Source organism: Seriola lalandi, unplaced genomic scaffold, assembly GCF_002814215.2.
Source record: "Seriola lalandi dorsalis isolate HSWRI2012SDOR001 ecotype SW California unplaced genomic scaffold, Sedor1 jcf7180002054921, whole genome shotgun sequence".
In the NCBI taxonomy this organism is placed as follows: Eukaryota; Metazoa; Chordata; class Actinopteri; order Carangiformes; family Carangidae; genus Seriola; species Seriola lalandi.
Window position 1 is genome coordinate 725,051 of NW_019525473.1, and position 18,398 is coordinate 743,448.

The following is an 18,398-nucleotide window of genomic DNA, read 5'->3' on the forward strand; positions in this document are numbered from 1 at the left end:
CCTTGTCTGTGTGTGTGTGTGTGTATGTGTGTGTGTGTGTGTGTGTGTGTGTGTGCATGTGTGTGTGCATGTGTGTGCATGTGTGCGTCATTCATCATGGCAAAATGTGCTCCTGGAGACATCTTCATCTACTGTAGCAGGAACTACCACAGATGCACTTTTGAGTATTTTGGCAGGTGTTTTTATGTCTCTCTGTCTGTGGACAGATATTGTCACTGTGATGGTATCACAACTGCACAGTTATGAAACTATACAGGTGGGCAGTTGAGATCAAAATGAATCTGGGCGTGGTCCAACCCATGATTACTGAGTTGGAACGTCAACATGCCGACGGGCGTCATGGCTGCTACGATACCATCGCACGATGGTCTCTACTGACAAATAGCACTGAACACTGTGTAACAAAATGCAGCTGACTCTGTTTATGGTGTCTGCCAGACTGTCACACACAGCAAGAAAGGATAAGCACACCATTTGCATTTAACTGGTGCTGTGAAAATTGTTGCCTCAATACACAAAATGCCCTTTCTGATTAGAGCGCTGGGTATGATTCCTCATCTGCAAATGAGAACTGAACTGTTATGGGAGCATTAGATAGATATAAAATACTCCTACTGATTTGCATTAAGAGGGTAACGCTGAGATTCAATCTGTTATGTGTCTATGTTCATCAGGTGGCCGGAATTAAAGGCATGTTAATCGCTAACAAAAGGCAAGACAACCAAGTGAAGACCTACATCACCTACAACAAGGGCCGGGACTGGAGGCTCCTGCAGGCCCCTGCTACTGACCTGGACGGAAACGACATCCACTGCATACTGGTAAGACACTTCATATTTACTACAGCTTGAAAGATTGTGTGCTCATGTATGGAGTGTAAAAATCAAAAATGAGAGTTTAGAATGAATTGTTATGATGGAATTGATTGCAACAAATGATTAGTGAAGCTGCAGAGAAAGTGACTGTTCTCCTGCTGTGACAATGTTCCAATACAATGAGATAAATAAGACTTTGTTATTGTGCACAAGGGGTTGTCATGGTACCACAACTGAATGAATGTAGTGGAAACTTTTGCATGTAACTATATACAGGTTTACTCATTAACAACTGCAAATCTTGTGATGTTAGCTAAAATGACATGCACACATACCTGACTACTGCTTACAGCCCTGACTGATCATTGGCAGCACTGTCACTGGTGAAACCCCCTTACACACTTACACAGGTTTATGCATTCTTAACTGTACGCTGCCCACTACAATCATAAATTGACCTGCTGACCATCAAGCAACATTCCTGGAGCAGTTGGGGGTTAAGAGCCATGCTCAAGGGCCCCTCAGTGGTGTTGAGTACTGCTCTTTAAATTTCCCGGAGTTGGAGGTTGAACCAACAACTCTTTCACTAATCGTTAGGTCTTAAGTTCATCGGGAACTGAAGAGGATCTGCTTTAGAAACAAAATCCATTTATTAAAAAATCACCAACATTTGTGCTGATTTTTTTTTTTTTCATTTTGGGAATGACTTTTTACCGTTGCTAACGAAGTGTTATGCTTGACAAGGAGATGCACAAACCAGAGAGGTTTCTGACAACATGTCAACCCAAATGTTGCTATAAGTTGTCTTTAATTAAGCCATTGATAACAACATGTAAACCCTTTTCATAAATTGTGTCTTAATAGAAAGAACTACTGAATAGCTAATGCACTAATCCAACCCCTTTAAATCAGAAAATGCTATGATAATTGCTGCATGTCAAATTAAATTAAATCAATGATCAAATTAAATAAAATACTGTAAAATACTGTTTTGGTCATACGGTGAAATACTAATATTAGTGTATAATATAGGTGTTGTTTTTTAATGGCATGCTTAGGGAAATGCAAGTTGTGCTTGAGGCACTGCAGATCCAGATTTACTGCATGTGTTGACGGCACCTCCTTCCTCATTAGACAGCCTCCCTGCAACTAAAGCTAACAGGCCAACTGCTAGGAAGAATCATGTTTGAGACATTAAGAGGACTCCATGCTGTTTAAGAGGTGATTTTGGGGCCGTGTACTGTGGCTTACAGGTTCCCTGTGATTGCGCATTCATGTGACATTTTAATTACTGCTGTAGATTCCTTTTGATTACCCTGTTCAGTCCCACTGCCCTTGATGTCCTTACACCAGTGACATGCTGTCTGCTGCAAAGATGAAAGCAGACACATTTTTTTTTCTGCTCTGTGAACAAATGTAATTGTCTTCTGTTGTGTGCATGCCCCGGAGACTTGGCTTCATACGTAAATGCAAATTCCATCGCTCTTTGTATTAATGACAGATTAAATGCAATTAGCAAAACTTATGAAAGCACAGTTAGCTCTGTTTGGGAGACTAATTGGGAATTTTTTTTTGTTTTTTTTTGTTCAACAATTTTGTTCTGACCCTATCATTTCAAATGAAGTATCCACACTCCCTTTCCTCTGCTATTAAACTGTTAATTAAAAAAGCTGATGCACTGTCAGAATGCATCTATATTATATTTATAATGAATATTCCATCCCTCCATCCATTCATTTCCAACAGCTTAGTCTGGGCTCAGGTCGTGGTGGCGGCAGGTCAAGCGAGGTAGTCTAGACATCCCTCTCCCCAGCGACATTCTCCAGCTCCTCCTTGGGGATCCCCCCGGCATTCCCAGAATGTAATACAATAGCTGTGTCCCAATTGGTGTGGCCCTTCGTAGCCATCATAGACCACGAAGGCTGAACCAGCTCCTGTCGCCTAGCAACCTTGACAACAGTGGCTTCAAAATGGGACAGCATAGTTGCGCTGCTGAGACGCAATCGCTCTTCAAATGCAACCTCCAAAGGATGCAGCCCCTGAATTGGGACACAGCTAATGTAATTTATCCAACACTCAAACTCATGTTTACTCTTCCAAAAATATTTGTGTGGGTCATGGTTTTCATGTCAACTCTTTCTGGGTGAATGTATTTTAACGTATTTCTTTTCTTCAAATCAGCATTCAGTTCAGTTGTTTATTCGTCTTTTCCAGCCTTTCTGTTCACTTCATCTCCAACTGCAAATGTCAGAGAACCCTTACTTGTCAGGAACAATAACCACCAAGAACTCTGCACCAGGGATCATAGTTGCCACAGGTGAGACAAAAGAGTAAAACCACAGAGCATTGATAAATAGAAACACATTTCTAGCCCGCCACAGCAATTTGTAAATATACATTTTCTAGCCTCAGCTTTTTCCCTCCAAATAAAAATTACATTTCAAATCATGAAAATATTCAGTGTGCAGCGCTGCGACGTGATCCTCCGAGTCATCTTATATACTCTCATTAAAGTGTCTGGGTCAAAGATTCTTTAAGCTACACTGGGTGCACCACAGGATCTTCACATCTTCCACAGTAAACAGGTTGTGGATCACTTTGTCCACTTGTTTTGATGACAAGTAACTCAGCCAATCGTGCATGTGCGCGGTGTCGGTTTGTGTTGTGCAGTGTCGTTGTGCCTGAGAGAGCGTTTGAAACAGTTGAGGTAAAGAAAGAGAGACGAGTTCAGAAAAAATAAACGTGTTAGCAGCAGTGGCCGTGTCAGCGAAAAAAAAAAGTCTGCCTTTGGCTTGTGTGTGTGAGCGTTCACGCATGAGTGTGTGTTTGTCTTTGGATCTGTCTGTTTTGTCTTTGGTGTGTGAGAATGCTGAATAAACATACATCTCCGCTGCAGTGCTTGCAGTGTGTCTTTTGAGTGTGTGTGTGTGTGTGTGTGTGTGTGTGTGTGTGTGTGTGTGTGTGTGTGTGTGTGTGTGTGTGTCTGTGTGTAGTGCTGGCCAAGCCTTTGCTTTGGCACTGCGATTCACTTTGCCCACTGCGCCTTTTAAGACGTCAGCTGGTGCAGAGATCATCTCCCCAACATGACAAACACCATCCAGATCAAACACATGCCTATTTACTGAGCCGTGGCCAAGATAGTGGAGCAGATCGGCAGAAGAAGCTACACACTCGCAGGAAAAAGCTTTGGAGGCATTGTAAAACTATAAAACTGCCAGAACCAAGGAAGCGCCCACCCTCCTCCACATTATGTTGCCTGAATAATGCAGGCATGCATAGGAATTAACCCCGCGTCTTTTTTGTATTATTCACATGTGTTTACACACCAAGCCGATCTGGGAGTCTAGCCAATAAATTAATCACTTGACGTGGTGTGATTACGCAGCATGTATTTAAAACACATATGGCACTTCATCTGTGTGATCTTACTGTGTTTTTTTTTTTTTGTTTTGTTTTTTTTCGCTGTGTCACATATTCTGTTGGCGTTCCCACTGCAGGAAATATTGGAGCAGAGCTGTCTTACAACAACGTTGGCATGTTCATATCATCTGATGCTGGCAATAGCTGGAGACAGGTGAGCTTCACACCAACATTCACGTTCAGATCAAGCCAAGTGACAGGCCCCGAACAACAGTGTGAAATGTTGACATGAAAGCTACTGGATTTCCAAATGTATTGGATTGAGGTGTCTTGTAAAACAAACCACCCACTCTCCTTCCAATTCAGCAAGGCACATTCACAATAGGCCTTAAATTCATGTGACATTTTTGGCGCATCACAGTAGAAAAAGCACAGGTGTAAATAAAATTAATAATGGATGAATTTCATTCAGTTGCTCCATTTTCAGGTTCCTGCTATTACACATTCGGGCTCACTGGCACTTGGAATGGCTTACTGGGACACCGAAATATAATAGAGCCATCGTTAAAGTTATTTGTTACCTGGGAAATGTCTGTGATGGAAAAAGCCTGTCATGACAGTAGCAGATTTACAAATCAAAAATTTATAGTCATTTTTTGAAACAGCGGGTCCTTGATTTCAGACAGAAATGAGTAAAAGGAGGCTTCCCATTTCTCGGCAGCAACTGTTAATTTTCCCAGATGTAATGACATCCGCTGCTAGCACATTTTATGAAACAAAAATGTTCGCTGTCCCTTTTGTCAATACTATAAGGATGAATTTCCGCATATGTCTCTTCAGATTTTTGAAGAGGAGCACAACGTGTGGTTTCTGGATAAAGGAGGGGCCCTCGTCGCTGTGAAACAGCCATCTGTGCCAACCAGACACTTGTGGTACGTCCATTTAGAGAACTTTTTTCCGTCTTAAATTGCCTCTCCAATTTCCTGCAGCTATTCTTAATTAATTTAACACTTATGGTCCAAAAAAAAAAAAAGAGCAGGTATATCATGCATGTGACACTCGATCCAGTTAGTGATGCACTTTGACTGTGGCTCTTGGAAAAGAAAAAAAAAGTCACAGGCAATATAATTTGAGAGATTTTTTTTTGAAGCCACTTATCATTAACAGCCAGCAGTCTGAGCCCCCCCCCCCCCTTTAGTGTTTTCATTAACATGTTGCTTCCCTCTTGCCAAACCGCGTGCCTGCGCTTTGCCTCAGTGCAGGCTAATCCAAGTGAGACCAGATCTGTTCTCCAGTCGCTTTTGCAACAATTTTGAAATTAGTTTTAGAGCCAGTGAAGTGTAGCCTGCTGGGTTTTTGTCTCCCAACCAATTTAAGAACGATGGTAGAGGAGGTGAAAAAAAATTGGCAGATAGAAAGAAGCTTGTGTATCTCCGTAGCCACTGTACAGCAGCTATGAAACAGTATTGCTTTCTCAGCCACTGTTAAGTTAAACACTTCCCCAGCCTGAATCTCATAATAGGTTCATGTCAACGCTTTTTCTGTTGCAAATGCTTTTAGCTAAATGAAGACAGTGGGGGTTTTAGAGGCAGCATGGGGGGATTTTTCTTTCTTCCAAGCACAGGCCTCAGCAGTGTTTCAACCCATGTCACACTCAGGTACTCCTAGTTGTTCTCACATCAGCACCGATGTTGATAAGCTGTCAGAATAAATAGAGCCTAGGCCTCGATGATGAAAGCTGTCCAATTTTTTTTTGCTGTCTCCTTCTCCCTCTGCAGTTTTGTAGACAAACATGAAACAGTTCTATTCTGGTCTTGTTTTTTTCACCCTGGCGTAGACTTTACCCAGGACCTGTGACGTTGCTTTTTTTTTCCTTTTTGACACCAAAACATTAACTCTCTTCATGTGCTCTGAAAGCAGTTTTGTGCATCTGTGCTTTGATAACCAGGCAGACCGTCTTTTAAATACCCCTTTTAATGCTCAGACATTTGATATTTACCCAAAGCTACAGTAGCTAATTGCACAGAGACTCAGAGACTCGTCTGTTGAGACAAGCCAGTCATTCTGATCCCCACCTAAATCCTCCCCTATGACCAGGCTCTAATACACAGCGTCTGTTTCTGTGCCATTGCTATTGCTGGGTTTGTGATGAGAATACATTGTGACACACATGCACAGGGTCAGCTTTGATGAGGGGAGGCAGTGGAACCAACACAGCTTCTCCTCTGTGCCGCTTTTCGTGGACGGAGTCTTGGTGGAGGCCGGGGCCGAGAACCAAATCATGACGTGAGTCCAGAAAAAAATCCAAAAAGAGACAAATGACATGTTAAAAGGGTTTTTGTCCTTGTAGGGGGGTGTCGTGGGCCGAGTGAAAGGTGAGTGGTATTTTCACTACTTTGTTCGGTCCCCTGAGTTATTTTTCCCTCAGCAGGCTTGATGGATAAAGGACTTTTAGAAGACGTCTGTTCAAAGCTTTCTGGTAGTTAGTCTTTATTACGCCACATTTCTGAGAGGCAGGTCATGTAGGCTGTTAGTCAGACCTTTGTGGATATTAGATCACTTGACAAATGGGTTTGATCACAGGAAAGTCACTGTTGTTCAATCTTAAAGCCCCTAAAACCATGGCTTCAAATCTTAAATATCTCTGTATATGATTAAATAGCCACGGCTTGGTACGCAAAAAAAATCAGTCACTGTGAGTTCTAGCAAAACCTAAGCTCACAGGCTTCATCAGGATTGTGTGGGTGTGGTTTGATGAGATTTCATTGAGGGGGACCAAACCACCCCCCGACTGCCACAACCTTCCTCAAACCAGTGAAAAAAGAAAAAGAAAAACAGACACAGTTTGAACACGTGTTCATGTAGGATCCATCATTCACAGTAAAAGGCCTTTAAAGAATAATTCCAGTTCATTACAACTAATGTCTTATTTTTGTAGTTTTTGATAGGAAAGAGAGCTATTGCTGAGATGTGGGAACAACAAGTCAAATGGAAATTAAACATCAATATAAGAAGACAGGGGGAAAATGTAATAAGAAATAAAGTAGGAAAAAATCACATGGCTTGTTTCCATCCTGATCATCTGTCTAGTCCTTTCTTGTATTTCATGTTCATTTTTGTTGCCAGATCTCAGCAGTTCATTTGAAAAGTACGATGTTGTTAACAGAAATAGAAAAGTAGGGAGATATTGTAGTTCTTAACTGGTGTGCATATGACTCAGACTTTACACCAAATAGTTTGGATACTAGATTTAAGGACTGGACAGCTAAAGGAATAACAGCTCTATACATTACAATTAAAGAAAGCACACTGCTCAGTTCTGAAACGCTTAAAGAGAAACACCTATTAGATAAGGAAGACTTTTATCGATATCCGAAAATGCAACATTATGTTGATATGAAGGTGAAAAATGCAACCAAACCATGTATATGTCTGATGGCACTGTTTAGAAAAGCATACAGTTCAGATACTGGTAAAGGAATCATTTCATCCACATATAAAGGTCTGTCAAATCTTAAAACACATTCCACTTCATACATTAAGACAAAATGGGAGAAGAAAGAGGGGATCGTTATATCTGAGGAAGAATGGACAACAATATGCAAGTACCAATGGAAGTGTACCAGAAATTGAGGGAGTTTGGCTGGAAGAACATGATAAGGCATTTTATTCACCTGCTCAGAAATCAAAACGCAAACCACCACTGTGTTTTCTGGGACTGCCCTGTCATTTAAATGTGAAATCCCTCTAGAAATGAAGACTATATATTTTGGATATGTACCACAAGAATGGTCCAAAAGAGATAAATATTTAATGGCTATAATGTTAGTGGCTGGTAAATGGTTATCACCGGAGAGCCCAACTTTAAAAGTATGGATGGACATTACACAGGGCATTTATAAAATGAAAAATCATAAATTGGAACAATGTACCACATATTGTAAAAAAAACATTGATTAGCTTGGGGTTGGTTGCAATAAACCACAATTCTTCTTTAATCGTCTCACATTATTTTGTGAGGTCATACAGCCCATTATTTAAAGTAATTGTGTTTTTTTAAGTTTGTCATTTGCCTCTGCAGCTTTTTTGGACACTTCAGCCACCGTTCTGAATGGCAGCTCATCAAGATCGACTACAAGTCCATCTTCAGCAGGAAATGCACAGAGGAGGACTATCAGACCTGGCACCTACACAACCAGGTAAAACGTGTGTGTGTGTGTGTGTGTGTAAAACTGATTGTGTTAAAGTTCATGCTATAAAAAGAGGTATCACTGACAGTAATTATGGTGCTCATTGTGACCACAGGGTGAGCCATGTGTGATGGGACAAAAACAGATTTACATGAAGCGCAGGCCTGGAAACTACTGCATGCTGGGAAAAGATTACTCCAGAATCCTCTCAGCTGAGTCCTGTATTTGCCGAGCTCATGATTTTGAATGGTAAGATGGAGTTTGTCTTTGTACAATGGCTCCTTTCTTCATTATCGTCAGGGGAGATTATGTTTTTCTCCATTGTCTGCAAAAGCACTTCATTAACAGCAATGTTTGTTCTTTAACACTGTCACACATGTTGAAGCGCTGCTTTCAAAGGCTGTGTGTTGTTTTATTGTGTTAATACTTGATTATTTTGCACTGGGCGGATGCCAAGTCTGAATGTTTGGAACAGTATGAATGCTACGCCCAATCAAAAGTATTTAAAAAAAAAAAAAAAAAAAAGCTCTTAAGTCTTGAAAACAGCTTCCCCTCATTAGCCACTTGTTTCTTTAGAGTGAATCCATCCAGCTACCATTAAACATCCTCTTCAGTCCACTCAAATATGCTCTTAAGGGTTGAACTAACCTACTTGCTTTAGCTAGAAACAACTCAATCACATTACTTCAACCCTGTATCTGTATCGGCTGGATTGCCACAAAGCAGGATTAGAAAATAACACTAATGTTTTGAGCTATGAGACTTTTGTTTTAGACCAGCCTTTTTCAGAGAGTGGTCTGCCAGTAAATTTTGTTAAAATGTCATGTTTTATATTCAGTGTTTCCCAAACTGTCTGTGAGTGACCACAAAGCCTACAGCAAGTGTATATATTTTGTTATAATAAATCAACTCCTATAAATTGACTGTTTTACAGTGTTGTTGGACTTACAGCGACGTAACCGGCAATTTTGCAAAGCTGTCTACTCGCGTAGCTACTACGTTTTACAGTTTATCTTTTACGATTAAAGTCAAAAAATGATCAGCATGAAGTTTGAAAGGAAAAGTGGATGAAGCTAACGGTTAGCTTGCAGCAGGCATCAGCAGCCTCTTGACCATCCAACACACTGACCATCAATTAAAAGAAAATCAGATGAAACGTTCGACATAACGGACACAACATGCAAGTGTTAAGACAGTGTTAAGTTTTATTAGTAATGTCATCCTGTTGCACCACCTGTTGCTGTGCAGTGTGTGTGGCACAGTGGTTGTGGATAATTAAAACTTTCCGAGTGATATTCTTCCACACATCTCGCCACAGTACGAGTGAAGTGGTTGGCCCTAAAGGTTTTAGGGATGTTTGGGGAAGTGTAAAATGTTTGTCCTTGGTCTGAGAAGGTTTGAGAAACACTGTTCTATCATACACTTTCTAATATTAATGGTTTTCTAATAACTAGTAGTAACTAAAGCCACTGAGCGCATACGGATGTATTCCGAAGAAAATTAGCTATGTGAATATGTGCTGTTGGTACTACAGTACTTTTACTTCTAGCACTACAGTGCTCAAAGTACTTTTCTTGTAGAAAAATATAGATGTTTTTCTTATTATTAATAATAATAATAATTATTATTATTATTATTATTATTATCTAGTTTTGTGTTACAGCAACACAGACACAATTCCAAGCTTATGTCAGAGTTGGTCACTACCTAAAAGAAAAACTGAGCAAGAGAGAAAATAGTATGTAAAGTGGGCGATTTATTCCTTAGCAGTAAGTGGGTTGTGCCATCTTCTGTGATCAGTGAATTAACAATGCAACCACTCAAGCATGCAGAGATGAGTTCTATACAAATACTATTTCCACTCTTCATCTCGGAGGCCAATTTTCAGCCATTTAAGTGGAATCCATTACATATGCTATTCATGTGTCTCGTTAATTTTACTCCATTTGCATGTGTGTTTTCCAATAATCTGATAAGTTTGGGGTCGTTTTACACAATTTACTCATAATGTCTGTCTCCGTAGCGTCTGTCTGCCAGCTCGCTGTGTTTGTAATTCTGTTGAGACGGTATGGAGGGGTGTAAATAGTTTCAATTTGTATGCAAATCCTAAATGGTTGTATTTTTATCTTGTATGACAGGGAACAGAAGAAAGCCATCCCAACATACAGCAGTTATGTTAATAGTGTTTGTAGAAGGTCAGAGAGTGAGTGCTAATTGGTTCCCATTGAACTAGTGTAAAGTTTGTCCTATTTTCTGTCTGTTTCTCAGTCTTTCTGATTTCTGACTGTCTATCTCACTTCGTCTCCGCAGGGACTTATTTGGCGCATGCTTAAAATTCTAAAATGAGGATTTTAAAAACCACCAATGCAGAAAGAAGCTCAAATCCTTTAACTTAATTTGAGGTGTGAAGCGTCTGTCTGCCACATGATCAGCTCGAGTGCATACTTATTAGATGGATATGAAATGGCTGAGCTGTGCATGGCAGAGACTTGCTTGCAAAGAATAGAATTTTTATCATTATATTGTATATACAGAGCAGGAAACTGATGCACCAAAGATTAAGGCTGGAAAATGAACCTCCATACTTTTGATTACACATTTTCTGATCTAAATTAGGAAATCAGGAAACTTTCAGACTCGAACCTGTTTGGTGAGGTTTAAACAAACTATGGTGCATTTGCATGTTTGGTTTCATTCATTTAGGCTACTGTGAAAACAAATTCCTTTGTGGTGTGATAGTTTAGCAGAACGATTTTATTAGCATTTTATGATAGAAGTGAAGTGATTTTAGCATGAATTTAACCTGATACACACCCCCATTTTAGGCTCAAAAATAATATCATCTAAAATAAAAAGTTTACTGTTCTTCAACCCATTTCATTATAGTTATAATCCTGGATCCTGTATAACCAAAAAGTCAGAATGATTACAAGAGATGCTGAACCAAACATGGTGGAAATATAAATTATTTGAACTTTTTTTTAGAATATATAAGGCCTGCAGCTACAGAGGCATGATGTATTCACTTGACAAAAAAAAAAATGTTTGTCTGTTTTTCTGAATTAATGCGATTATGGTCTCATAATTAAATTTCTGAGATAATGTGATAATAATGTCACGACACGGTTGAGCCATGATCCTAATTCTGTGTACACACCCAGCTTTAGAATTGCTGTACATACTGTAATCTCACTCTTATGATATGGGCTCGGCTGTTTTGTCCCAAAAAGAACTCCACACTGACCTTTTACCTTGTTGGCCTCATGCACCTCTGCAACTGATCTGTCTTGACTGCTCGTTAATGAATAGTTCACACTGTTGTAATCACAGAATCAAAATGGACTGGTCAGCCACAGGCTGGTTAGTTTTGTTTATTTGTTCTGGCTTGGTAGGTAATTGATAAATCAATGTCATGACCATCATCAGAATGGACGTTTGCTTACCTTGCTTTGTTAGATGTAAATCATGTTCTGATTGGAATTACTAGCGGGCAAGTGAGAGTTAGTCATCCTTGTGTATGGTGACACCCTCCCCCCCTCCCGGTATGCGTTTTTACACACACACACACCTACACACTGTTGTGGCGCATTTGTTAACAGTGGCCTTAATCAATACATAATAATGATGCGCCAGACAGGCCCCTGGTCTCCAGTTATAAAGAGATAGATAAGAGAGGGATGTGGGACACATTGTGTGACAATATGTCCCTTTTCACATGCTGATATTGATCAGGGGCTGTGTGGATGTGCTTTGCTGTCTGATAGTGATTATGGATATGAGCGGCGTGGGGACGGGAACTGCCGGCCTGCCTTCTGGTTCAATCCCTCCTCTGTGTCAAGAAGCTGCAGCCAGGGCCAAAACTACCTCAACAGCACAGGGTAAGGACTGTTTGTATTTAGACTGTATAATGTTATATACTGTTCATTCATGTGCCTTTTTTTTTTTTTGCACAAATGTATCTGTTTTGCAGGATGTGATTTGGATGCTCAAGCTGGGTTTCAGAACAAATACAGATAAGATTTAATCACGGATTTAATATGATTAGAATCACAAAACTGAATGTCATTCTATGCAGCAAGAAGCAGGATGCACATACGCGTGTTTGTCCCTTTAAGACCGGGTGTGATGTACTCGCGTAGTATAGTACGAGTTTGCCATTTTAAAGACATGTGACTGATGAAATGCATTGTGATTCTCTGAAATTAGGGTCAGGAAGGCGAATCCATTATGGGAAATGTATTTAGTTTGTTTTTAAAGTGGCAGTTTGGACAGTAGCTAATGACCTGAGTGAGGGGAGATATATTGACGCAGATTACAGCAGTTACCTGGATGAAAACAACACAAAGAGTGATTTAGAAAATTCAGACACTTACTTCAACCTGCTAGGCTGCTAACCAGTTAGACAAGGCTCAGGGTGAGAGAGGAGCAACAAGCTATTTGATACAGCAAGCCAGTATCACTGCTAGCTAGAGGCTATTTCTCAGCCTCTGAAGCAGATAGAAGTATGAAGTAAAAAACATTTGAAACTTTAAACCTTTGGCTTCTATTGTACATCATTGCACTGGTCTAACCAAGGGTTCAGATATCAAGGAATATAAACTGACCATGGGGTGAGTAGAAACAATACAAATTAACATATGTCCAAGGCTTCCCTTTAGGTTCCTATCCCCACCCCTAGAGGTCCCCATTTCTACATTTACTACAATTTAAAAATGGCTAATAATCTTATAATCTAAATTTATGTGGCAAAACAAAAGGCCCAGAATTAAATGTAAAAGAATTCTATGCTCTAAAGGAAACAGAGGCCTAGATTCAACTAACCTGAAAAAATACTATTGAGCAGCCCAACTCTTATCAATGTTGCATGGATATCTCAAGATAAAGCTCAAATGTGCCTTTAGACACATTCATGATTCAAGACACCTAGAGAGTAAATAAAATGAGTAATGATGAGTAAAAACACTGTAAAAAAGTTAAGACTCAATGTGGATTGTATATAACACTGACTTTGTCCCATCCAAATTACAAGCAGGGTTTAAAAAAAATGGAAAGAAACAGGATTAATCATGTTGGGTCAGTCATTTTAGGGATGAGAACTGATGTCCTTTTTTGCAGCTTTAGCATAAACACATCGTCACCAGCCCATGAGTGGTTTGATACAGCTATAGCTCAGACATTACTTACAGGAACATAAAGAATGGGACAGACTACATATTTCACCATCCATTATTGAACCTTTCATGTTGATAATTAAAGGCACTATTAAAAAGAAAAATATATCACACATATATACATAAGATATTACAAGAATAACTACTGGACAAGAGTTTGGACGCCAAGGGAAAACGGGAACACCATAATTTCAGATAAAAACTGGGAACCAGAGAGGGACATTAAATAACCCCATTTGGAAGGAATTCAAATGGAAAGTTTAGATCAGATTTTTCAGGACCCCTCTTGGCACTTTGGACCATTGCTGGAGGGGCTGTGGCCTGGTAGGAGACCACACACACACATCTGGGAATCAGACCATTGGCAATGCATACAATTGTATACAAATACAAATTAAAGAATGTTTAAATATAGAATTACCTTGAGAATCACCTTACTTCCTGTTATTCAATATTATCAGAAATCATAGAAGAGAACAACTGGACAGCTGAACTACTGATAATTGTCAATAAGACAATCTCCTGGCTGAGGCTGCAGCTGGCTATCACAAAAGATCTGGCATGCTCAACCCAGTATAAAAAAAAGTATAGCAACTGAGTGCCAACAAAAAAAAGTCACAAACTGTCAAAAAAAAGCTGTCAGCACTCACAAATAAATATAAATCACTTTTAATGTGCACAGCAGCGATTAGAAACAAACAAAGTCTCACATCTTTACCTTCTTCAGCATTTCTGACACACATTTAGGTGTGACCCCTATTAAACAACAATCAGGAACCAGCTGGTGACAAATCATAGAGACATTATCATCATCAAAACACAAATATTAATAGAACAAGCAGTAGTAGTAGAAAAATACATCAGTAAAATATTAGAAATATATTACAATATTTTTATTTCTCAGGGGAAGATTGTGTTACTTCTTATTTTAAAAGATACACAACCTCACTACTCACCTGAGTACTGCGTCAGTGGCATTAATGCACCTACTATGCTGGTTGCCAATTGCTGTTAAAAAAACAAAACAAAGGAGAAGGAGAGAACTACTTTGACTGCTGGCATGAACTGGGTATACAGAGGTCAGGTGGCCATGAACTATCTCTCATCAGAGACACTGTTTAACTAACAATGTATTTAGTTGTTTCACCTATTTCCCAACCTTTGTATGTGATGAACCAACAGATCAGAGAATCCCTACTTTCTTTTTACTTTGTCATCACTTTACTGAACTGAACTTGTTTCAGTATAAAAAATTTACTACCACATCCATAAAGTTAAAATGACTCCCACTGCAGTACACCTGGTTCGATTTAGACATTAGTGATAATAACTTCTCAAGAACAAAATACTTTTTTGTGTCTGGGGTGCAGTAATTTACTTTCCATTAGAATCAATTTTTCTTTCTTGTGTCAACAAGATGTGTCTTTTGTGTCTGTTGTGGGGGCTCCCCAGGGACAGACACCTTGCAAAGCTTCATAGTGGGAGTTTTTTTTTTTTCACTACCACTCTGATTAACCTCGGCAAGTTGTCTCAATCTCTGACACGGCTTGTATTGTCAGGTGTCTTCTAGTCTGTTTGTGCACAGTGAGGCTGTTCAGACACAACAGCTTGTACCAACGCATCACTCTGCTGAGCTCAACTGTTTATCAACCATACATGCTCGAAGCACTAAATTCAACTTCATGTGTCTTTTCAAAGGTATCGCAAGGTCGTGTTGAACAACTGCACTAAAGGAGTGAAAGAAATGTACACGGCAAGAAAGCAGCAGTGCCCCAACAGAGCTCCTAAAGGACTCTTACTGACCACCAAAGACGGCAAACTCACTGCCAACCTGGGCAGCAACGTCACCTTTCTGGTGCATCTGGATGAGGTGAGAACACAATTAACACAAGTCCGTCACTGGACTAGATAGATACTAGTTTTCTTAAGGCACTCAACTTATTCAACCTATTTTACCTAAAGCTGGATTTGATTTCATTGATTTTTGGCCACTGGGGAACAGAAAAAACAATTTGACAGACTCTACAGTTGATTTTGCAAGCAAATTAACTACAATTGCCCACTTTCACATCCAGAAGATACGTTAGCATTAATGTAGATTTATGTTTTGGGGCATGTACTGAATGTAAGTCCATTAATCACCATGTTAATCTCCTTTTAGCTCTGATTTCGTCTCCACCAACTCCATAGGGAAAAATGTGGCTGTATATCTGGTGAATGCACCGCTATTCTTAGCTGTAGAGCTGAGGGTCATCGTCTCATTTCAATTTAATTCAATTCGATTCTATTTATGTGGCACCAAATCATAATATACATTATCTCGAGGCAAATTACAGAGTAAGGTCCAGATCTTATAACATTACAGAGAAAAACCCTGCAGTTCCCACCTTGAGAGATATGGAGGAGAGGAGAGAGAGAGAGAGAGACCAGGAACAGCTGTATATACTGTTATATTCAAGCACTGTCGGACTAGTGATACTTATAGGTTTAATAATGTTACTAATAATAACAGCAGCAATTATAGCAGAACCATTATTATTACTATTCATAATCATCATTATCATTATTATTGATAAGACTGATTAGAATGCAGGCTATCTGATTAGGTCATCCGCTGCAGGCATAATTCACGGAAAGTCTGCGGTGTGATTAGCTTGATCCGAGTTTTTTTCTCATAAATCTGTGATCTTTTTTCTTGGAATATTAACCCCATCGCCCGGCTCCATTGTTTTCTTTTCTTTTCCTTTTTGTTGTGGCCTACAATGGCCCTAATACACTGCTCTAAATATCAGTGTGTCCAGTTAAATTAATTTGCCAAAAGAGTAAAAAATATTCAGTAATATTACTTACCTGTATGGCCACTTACTGTGGAGAAAGGAAAATCATTCAAAATCAAGAAAACACTATCCCTTTAAGAGAACCGCAAAAAACACGCTGTGTGTGGGCCTAAAGAAAATGTGTACTTGTGTTGATCTGTGGGTATTTTGTTATTTCATTAATTAATTAAGTTGCAAAAATGTAGATGGACGTGTCTTTGGCAGTTCATTTTGGGGATACAACATGAACATGTGACACACACCGAGCAGGAGGGATGGAGAAGCAGAGGGAGAGAGAGCAGCAGTTTCTAACGCTGACTAGCAACATGATGAACAACATGTGAATGAATATAAAGTTTGTGAAAATTTTCCTAAGAAATTGCTTTAGTGAAATAAGCATATGTACAGCGTGTCAGTAACAGGAAGTAATGCAATAAGCTGACCACATCACACAGGAGGAAATCTCTGACCACTGATTTCACAGCTTTAAACCTTTTTCTTCAAATGTAGGGATTTGCTCAGAAGGTAAAGGAAAAAATGTCTTCATATTATCCTAAAGAAAACTTTGGCAGTCGTACTTACCTCATTTGTATCCTATTTAAAGGAAAACAAATGTCCTGTGTCCGTTGGGAATTTTAGGTATGGAAAAGTTGACATCATATGTGGCATCCCTCAGGGCTCAGTAATGGGCCCATTGTTGTTTCTTTTGTACATTCTTACATCTAGGTCACATCTTTTGGAAACATAGCATATGTTATTATAAGCCGATAACATAGTTTTACCTATCCCTGTCCCCTGTAGACCTGTTAAATCACTGCTTGAATGCATCAAAGATAAACTGGACGTCCCAATTAAAATTCTTGTTATGACTGACACACATTAACAGAAAGTCTTTTTATTCAGTGTTGATATCAAAAAATATTTATTTTTGTAAGTTTAAGAATACATAAGATAAAAGCCAATGTGTTGGTTACTGGAGACCTGCAGGGAACTGAGAGTAAAGGTGTTTTGTTCTGTCTATAAAACATTCACAACATATAGTTTAACCAAACCCTGAGGCAGAAATGCTGAAGTTAGAATACTGTGCTTTCTGGGAAAGTAGCCTGGTTTTAAACACTCTGAAAAGTTTAATAGAGTCAAATGGCTATAAATTGCCCAGACAATGTAAGAGTTTCTGAGCTAGACGCAGAAGCGAATCTCACCAGAGACCCTGTTAGTGAGTGAAAGGCGCTGTGTTCAGAGCCAGGCCTGCCAGGCTGCCCGGTCACAAGGAAAACTGCCTCACATGTTTCTAAGGCAGAATATGGTCCGTTGATATTAACTGCAGGCTCTGGGGCGTTAGCAATAGTGTTTTCCTGCTATTGCAACAGCTCAAGGTAAGTGTGCGTCCCCAGGGGTGTTGTCCGGGCCCAGTTGTCATATTACTGTGTGATGAGTTGAGGAATTGAGGCCTATTTCTTTCATTAAGAGGGGAATTGTCTGATGGAAAGGGGAGGGGGTGACGGAGGAAGGGAGGTGGGTAGCACAGCAATGTGATAAAAGAAGGGTGCGGTAAAGAATCCTTGTGGCATCAGCCCTCTTTGAGAAAATTCTCAAGATGAATTCAAAGTTTAATTTATATTCATGAAGCCTGCAACGGCTGTATTTCTTGGGGAGAGCAATTGGCCTTAAATATTTAATGGAAGAGGACTCTGTGGCACACATCCACATTTAAAAATAAGGTTGGAATCTAACGAAAAATTGACCCATGTTTTGGGATAAGACACACATGACCACATGATACCATCACTGCTTTTGTATTGTTTGGGAAACCTGTTACGCAACACAATAATCACAGATGAGCTTTGTAAAAGCGACTCACTTATTCACTAAGCAGTCGAAAGAGAAGCGATTGGCTTGTGCGAAAATGACATCAACCAAATCTCAAACAATTCATGAAGAATTTATCTGCCGTTCCACATTTAGCATCAAAGCAAAGAGACAGAGGGAATTTGAAACACTTACGTATTCACTTTATATGATCACTTAAAATGGTTTAATGTTGTA

General features: G+C 39.5%; 1 protein-coding gene across 1 annotated transcript in view; it reads left to right on the top strand.

Moving 5' to 3' along the window:
- The window catches only part of LOC111673591 (VPS10 domain-containing receptor SorCS3-like), a 63,092-nt gene that overhangs the window by 12,093 nt on the left and 32,601 nt on the right, over window positions 1-18,398 (top strand). Inside the window, exons 5-13 of the mRNA XM_023431403.2 lie at window positions 675-821; window positions 3,030-3,132; window positions 4,313-4,389; window positions 5,016-5,107; window positions 6,354-6,461; window positions 8,257-8,374; window positions 8,481-8,614; window positions 12,130-12,243; window positions 15,235-15,406. Coding sequence (XP_023287171.1) covers window positions 675-821; window positions 3,030-3,132; window positions 4,313-4,389; window positions 5,016-5,107; window positions 6,354-6,461; window positions 8,257-8,374; window positions 8,481-8,614; window positions 12,130-12,243; window positions 15,235-15,406 — 1,065 coding nt within the window. The remainder of the gene's footprint in view (window positions 1-674; window positions 822-3,029; window positions 3,133-4,312; window positions 4,390-5,015; window positions 5,108-6,353; window positions 6,462-8,256; window positions 8,375-8,480; window positions 8,615-12,129; window positions 12,244-15,234; window positions 15,407-18,398) is intronic.